This window comes from Cajanus cajan, chromosome 5 (genome assembly GCF_000230855.2).
Source record: "Cajanus cajan strain Asha chromosome 5, NIPB_CcT2T_4, whole genome shotgun sequence".
Lineage (NCBI taxonomy): Eukaryota > Viridiplantae > Streptophyta > Magnoliopsida > Fabales > Fabaceae > Cajanus > Cajanus cajan.
The window spans coordinates 24048503-24055683 of NC_138521.1; the positions used below are offsets into that span (position 1 = coordinate 24048503).

The window sequence follows — 7181 nt, forward strand, 5'->3', positions numbered from 1 at the left end:
ATCTTATTGGTATATAAGTACAAATTAATTTTTTTATTGAATCTTCCTTAACTGTACAATCTTACACTTGTACAAATATCTGAATCTCTCTTAATGCAGATTGTTACAAAATATATAGCTTTTAAAATACACAAAATAAAAACTATTAAAGATAAAATAAATGATATTTAAATATTTTTCCTAAGAGAAGATACTATAATGTCCATAACAAAGATTATAAAAAAATATTTTATCGAATAAAAAATAAATAGCACTTAAATATATTTATTTTATTATAAAAATATAAAATAAAAAATTTTAAATTACGTATAAAAAAATAATTAGAAAAATGTTAGGGGATGAAGGCCTCCTTAAAAGAACATGTTATTCTCTCCCTAAAGTCAACGACATGTTACAAATCTTTAAATCAAGTATAATTATCGATTTAGTGATTAGTCGAAACTTAATAGTATTTAACTTAATTTAGAACTTTAGATACTCTCAACTAAAGGTTAGCAAAGGCCAATTAAGACTTTACTTACTCAACTAAATGTTAGAAAAACTTATCAAATGAATTTCACCTCTAAAAAAAAAAAAAAAAAACTTCTTAAATAAGTATAGTGACTAAGATAAAATTTTAATAATCTCATTAACATGTAAGCACACCGATTTTTTCTTCTTCTTAATTTTATACTGAAATTTGTTGAATGGAATATCCAACCATTCTGTCGCTAAAGTTACACCTACGTAGCAAGTACGGTACAACCATTACTTGCCACCTTTTTAAAACTTTTGCATCGCAAAGATGCTTCACACAAGGTGTATCAATCACCAAATCGTACCCACTATCCAAGTATCTATCCCTTGGATTTCATTTCCATTTTTTTTTTAATTTATTTTGGCTAACGATTTAAATTTTCAACTCCTTAATTTGTTTTCACCTTTTCATCATTTGTTCCCTTCTAAGACGAACTTTACCTGTTCCCATTGACTCGCATTTCTTCAGATACGGTGCTCCACTTTTCCCCATCGCTTCCAAATTCCCTTCGCTCTCAAAACAGCATCACCATTTGTTTCCAACTTCCCTAGAATCCAGAATCCTCAAGGTAAACCACTCAATCCCCGCACCATTACTTTTTTCTAATTTTATTTTTTTATTTATGTCCCTCTTATTTTAAGCGGAAAAAAAAATTAATTAGATCGTACGGGTAACCATGATTATCCATTACGCTTATTATTCGGTGCATTTTGTTGTTGGAACTTGCATTTGTTTGTTTTGGTAACCGCACACGCATAGGAGTATTTGATCATAGTTGTTGTAGATAGAGAAATAAAATAACTAATTCTTTATTCATAATTTGTACTTATTTATAAACACGATTAATTTGTAAAATGTAAATACATCCGTTTGATACATTTCAACACTAGAAAACTAGCAATCACACGGTTGCTTACTGTTAGATTTTTTTTTTTTTTTTCACAGTTCACAGATGATGGTACTTTCATTTATTTTTATTTAACTATAGCGGATATGATTATAATCATCATGAGTCTTCAAGTTTGCTGAATTCTGGATCAATAACCTGCCAATGGTAGAAAAAAGGGAAATTAAGTTAGTGAACTGTGTTGTTGCATATGTCCAGAAAGGGTTTAATGTTGGGAATTTGATTAGACTAATAGGAAAGTGTTGAAGACAGCTTCAGTTATAATAGAAAATAAATGGTCTAGACCAAAATGTAAAGAGAAGAACAAGTACTGAAATTTCAGTCAGATAGGTTATAGAATCCTGATTAGAGTTTCATGAAGGAATGCCCGGTGCTTCCTCTCTAACTGGCGAATGGGATGTAATTACAATAGCAAGTATGGTTCTTTAAGTTGCAAGTGTCAATTTAAAACTGGTTAAGGCAACGATTTTGTTTTTAACTTTTTTTCTTTTTTATTTTATATGAGGATTATAGATTATGTTTTTTTTGCAAAAATGGAACTCTTGAAACTAAAATGATTTTGGAATATCAAGAAAAGGGGGTGCAATACCTGTGCCATTTGACACTGATGCCTTAATTACTGTTGGAATTGTTTGTTCTGTAGGGGTATGCCACTCGACCATGCTCAATACGTCTGATATCTTCTTTGAGGATCTCATAGTGCCTTTTAACATCCTCTACTGATTTTCCCACCTCGTTGGCAATATTCTGCCACCTATCTGGGGTTTCTCTATCAAATTTAGCCAGGGCACTTTCAAATAGTTTGTTTTGCCTTGGGGTCCAAGATGATGCCATCTGAATGTTTGAAGATGAAGTTTCAACTTAAGGGCAGTCTTAAGCAATGGTAATATTAACTGGCTATAATAAAGACTTTAGGAAAATGGAATTGGCTTAGTGAGTTTCACAAACTTGAAAGAGAAAAGAAATGATTGCTTCAGTCAAGCAATGGTATGGGAAAACAATAACCCAGCTAGTCCCTTATAAGTAGAAGGAAAAGTGTAGGAGGGGTTACTGGTTAGGCCTGTTGGATGAGTATATCTTTGAAAAGGATGGAAGATCAAGTGACTTGTTCTTTGTTCCCTTGGAACCACTTTATGAATCGGTATAGTGGACAACAAGTGGAATAGGGGAATCAAGATCAAAGGACATGTCTTTTACTCTTTTATTCTTTCAACCAGACATACTCCTTTATTTTCTCTTGGCTAGTTGGATTTCTTTATAGATTCTAGTCAGTGGATTACAATGTCAAAGTTCAACATGCAATGACCAGACATGCTGATAATGTGGTTATCTTTTGTTTTCTAAGAATGGCATTGTGGACGAAGATATCATTGTTTGAAGGGTTTCAGTGATTATGAAGCATTTTTCCTGTTAGAGCTAACTCTTCTGAAGTCATAAGTTATTAGATGAATGATCATATATGGATTTATTTCATCTCTAACATGATAAGGTTTGGACAAACACATGTCAAATTATACAATCTTCTGAAAGGCGATGATGATAAATGAATAGCGGAACACCCGAGCAATTAGCTGTTTTGCACCAAGGTCCAACTTTAAGTTCATGCCTTTTTATCTTTAGTATTGGACATACTTTATTGAATACATCCATAATTGGATGCGTGCTTGTTGTGAATGACATGGTCCTATATTTAGAATCTTGCATTTTTGGTAGATGCTTTGGAATCAAAGGCTTTTTTTTTTTACAATTAAGTGTAAAACAGAGTATATGAGTATAAGTACTATGAAAAATGAGTTAGCATTGTTTTGAAGGTGAAAAAGTAGGATCACATCTTTTCAGAAGTTGCATGGTTTGGTATCATGGATCCATCTTGCAAGATATTGAAAGTTTGATGGGGGATATTACGCATAGGATTTAAGCAGTTAGATGAAGTTGAGTAAATTGGCCTAGCATAATTTGTGATCACAAAGTGTCTATCAAACTTAAAGGAAAATTCTACCGAACAACTTTAAGAACAACAATAATACTCGAGAAGTGAATGTTGGGTAGTGAAGTGTCAACAAAAGCACATAAATTAGTATAGGCATAGAGAAGATGAGATTGCTAATTTTGATGTGTGGACATACGAGAAAAGATAATCATAGGAATGAATATCTTGGAGAAAATTTTGAGTAGCAACTTTTGAAGAGGTGTAAAAAATTTGTCTACAATGATTTGGTTATGTGACAATAATATTGGAGATTGTAATAAGAAATGTGAATCAAATGAAAGGCAGTCTGATTAAAAGGATAGATGAAGACGTTGGAAAATAGTTTGCTTTTTGATAGAGTTCAATTGTGTCAGTGATCCATGCCTTTAAACCTATCTATTGTGGTTTCGATAGGTTTGATTGTTGTTGTTCCCATTTCTAAATGGTGTATTGCCCTGTTTGATGACTCAAAGAAGGTTCCAATTGATGCCACTATTTTGATGGGACTAGTAACTTGGCATTGAATTCCCGTGATTACAAATTCTGACCCATAAATCTTCTTTCATGGCATACTCTGTATTCACTATTTTAAATTGATTAGTATAAATTAAGTTTTATTTTTAACTGTAACTCATCTTTCTTTTTAATCTTTTATGTTGTATATTTCAAGTTGAAATACCATGTTATGTTGATCTCACAGTGCATCTTGGAATACATGATTGATCTGCCTTTCTAGGATTGACACCGGTTTGATAGAGATAAATTGCAATATATGAGTCAGTTGGAGTTTATGTTGCTTTATAGTTTCATCAATTTGATATAATAAGGATTCCTGCAATAATGAAAAGAATGGAAACTACACTTATTTTATTAGATGTTAATAACCCTCTTTGTTAGCATTTGAAAACTTGATCAACAAACCTAAAGCTATTTAATCTGAATTGAAGTTCAAAACTATTTGTTTTGTATGCATCTATTATGCCTGTTTTATCAGTTTAGGACTTGAATCATTTTGAAGATTCTGGCAGAAGGAAGATATGATGGCTATTCGTTGAGGTCAATACAAATTAAAAAGCATGTTTAATGATGTCTGGTTTGAGGAATTAAAACTACTGTGAATACATTGTGCTTTCTGTGATGTACACTGTGCATTCTATAAAATCATTTTGAGAATTAGTCTAATTCTAGAATATATCTTATGCAAATAACTTCATTATATATCTGTGAGGAATAGAAATCTACAATATGAATCAGGGTACGTTGTATACAAATTTTCTCTGTATCAGATAAGCGATTATATCATCATATCCTAACATCATCTCTCTTCCATATTCATTTCTTTTTCAACTATTACAATACCAATTTTAATAAATCCCATTTCAATCTTCAAACATACAAAAATTGACAATATGCAATTTTAAATGGAAAGCAGCGATGAGTGGGTATTTGTCATCAACATATTTTATGGTAATTATGTACGTCTTTTAGTCATTATTCTCTTTACTGAACCAACCCTAAATATTGCAGGATCATTGCATTATTAAATTTATCGTATTGCGGCATATATGTATGGGGATATTCCTTGGATGATACACGACTATATATTTTTGGGTTTGATTCTTCCACTTGATACTTCTTTAACCTAAACACGAGCTGACTTTTCAGTAAAAAGTAATTAATTATTGGCCAGCAAAGTTGATGTTAGCTATATTCTAATGATAGATATCAAAAAAGCACCTGGCCGGCTCATACAACTTGGTTGCGTTATTTTGCACAAGGAATCATGTTCTGCCCCCTGGAATTTAAAGAGTGCGTTTCGTCCTTTTGGGTGTGAAAAAATTATGGTTGATTGCATGCTATGTTGATTTTTTTGGATTAGCATTATTTACATTATTTAATTATTAGATTTATTTTGAATCATTATTAAATAATGTTGCTTATGAAAATTAATGTTATGTTATTTTAAATTACATTGATAGATATTTCATATTTGCTATTTGAACTTATAGTATTAATGTGCATATGTATTGGAATTTCACTTGGTGTCCAAACTAGCTACTGGATAGAAATTGCCTGCGAAACTGATCAAGGTAGAAGGTGTGGATTCAAGCTCTTCTTTAGGTACACACAATTTCTAAATTTTATGTAATTGCTTTGTGTGCTTTGAACATGCCATAATTATATATCACTAGAGAAAAAAAAAAAAAAAAAAAAAAAAAAAAAAAAAAAAAAACCTTCCGTGCCTGTATTAAAATTTAAAAGAATGAGAAAATGATATATTTTTCTTATAGTAGTTTGTGTTGATGGATAGTTTTTTTATTTGAGTGTATGTACAGTTATTAAGGATTATCCCTGTATTTTTAGTATAAAATAGGTAAGAAAAATGTAGACACCAAATGAGATTAATCCTGTGTTATAAATACAAATTACACAATTAATAGTTTTATATAGAATATGTTTTTTTAATCAATACATATTGAGTCATATTTATATATCATCTTAATTGTTAATTTCAGATTTTATCAAATTGAACAAACTGTAAATATCTAATCAAATGATTCTTATTTTTATATATATTTTAGAAGGATGATTATGTAAATTTGTAAGTATACTAATGGAGTGTCAAACAAATGTGGATTGATATAAGATTTTGTAGATACATTTTATATAATAAGAACTCGTAGTCCAATAGTAAATTTTGATATAAAGTTATCTAATAAAAAATATTTTGAGTATATATTTTCTTATTCACATTTTCTTTTAATTATTAATTACGTCTAACTTATCTTGTAAGTTTTTTTTTTTTTTTATAGCAACTTATCTTGTAAGTTATGCTTGACTATTTCTATTCCTTCGTATTTTTAGTATTTTTTAATATAAATAAATATATATATATATATATATATATATATATATATTCACATTATTATGTGAAAAATTAAAAGTGGAATAAATTTCTTCTTCTAACTCCATCTCTTGCCATTCATGTTTTTATTTTATTCTAAATTTGCATCAATCTGTTTGTGAAAAAAAAAACGTCTAATTTTGTAATATAGTAATTAAATAATTTTTTTTGTCACTTGGAGTATCTAGGTTGGAGGCACCTCAAACGGTGAGATAGTTGGTCCCAAGATTTAACACGGCTGCATACACAAGGCAGGATTCGAATCCCTGACTTTACTTAAGCATGGATCAACCCCTTCCGCTAAACCACGCGCTTGGGGTTACTACTGTTTTACTTGTTTTGTACTTATATAATACTAATATTTTAGTATATATATTGTAGATTATAAATGTTTATTTTTATATGATTAAAATTATAATAAATAAATAAATTTTAATATGTTAATTATATCATAATTAAAATTTATAGTAACTGAATATCTTAGAATATAAAAATTATATTTTGGAGATAAACAATTTAAATTACAATATTATGTTACTATTAATTATTGGTATTTAAGAAAAATTATTGAATTATAATTTAAATATAATTATAAAAGAAGGTAGACAAAAAGAGATAGACAACTAAGAACATCGACTCCGTAGATGAAGATAAAAGGGGGTAAATTGAAATGGTTTGGAGAAAAAAATTTAATTAGTCATGGAGCTAGTTTGTAAATTGTAGGGATGTTGAAAATTAATCAACTCAAATGAAAAATTGTAAATAATATAAAAAAAATTGATGCAAAATCGTAAACAAGTGTTTAATTCAATTTTCGGATTGGAATGTGAAATTGTTTTAAACCAAATTAAATTGCATTTATTTATAAATATATTTCTAAAAT

At 29.3% G+C, this 7181-nt stretch overlaps 1 protein-coding gene across 13 annotated transcripts; it reads left to right on the forward strand.

Annotated features, from left to right (window-relative positions):
* The first annotated feature begins 697 nt into the window (after positions 1-697).
* On the forward strand, positions 698-6736 carry LOC109810501 (uncharacterized). 13 transcript variants are annotated; one of them, XR_014434002.1, is made up of 7 exons: positions 698-832; positions 986-1085; positions 2068-3010; positions 4921-5004; positions 5116-5202; positions 5449-5514; positions 6487-6736. XR_014434002.1 is itself a non-coding variant. In XM_029273808.2 (5 exons), exons 1-5 carry the CDS (start codon positions 785-787, stop codon positions 6484-6486), a joined length of 354 nt encoding a protein of 117 aa, XP_029129641.1. In that variant the 5' UTR covers positions 698-784; the 3' UTR covers positions 6487-6736. The 13 variants fall into 13 exon arrangements, 3 of the variants coding, with proteins under 3 accessions (XP_029129641.1, XP_029129640.1, XP_082931236.1); XR_002240761.3 differs by lacking the exon at positions 2068-3010; XR_003805202.2 differs by lacking the exon at positions 698-832 and having other exon boundaries at positions 840-1085; positions 5403-5514.
* Positions 6737-7181: the final 445 nt, after the last annotated feature.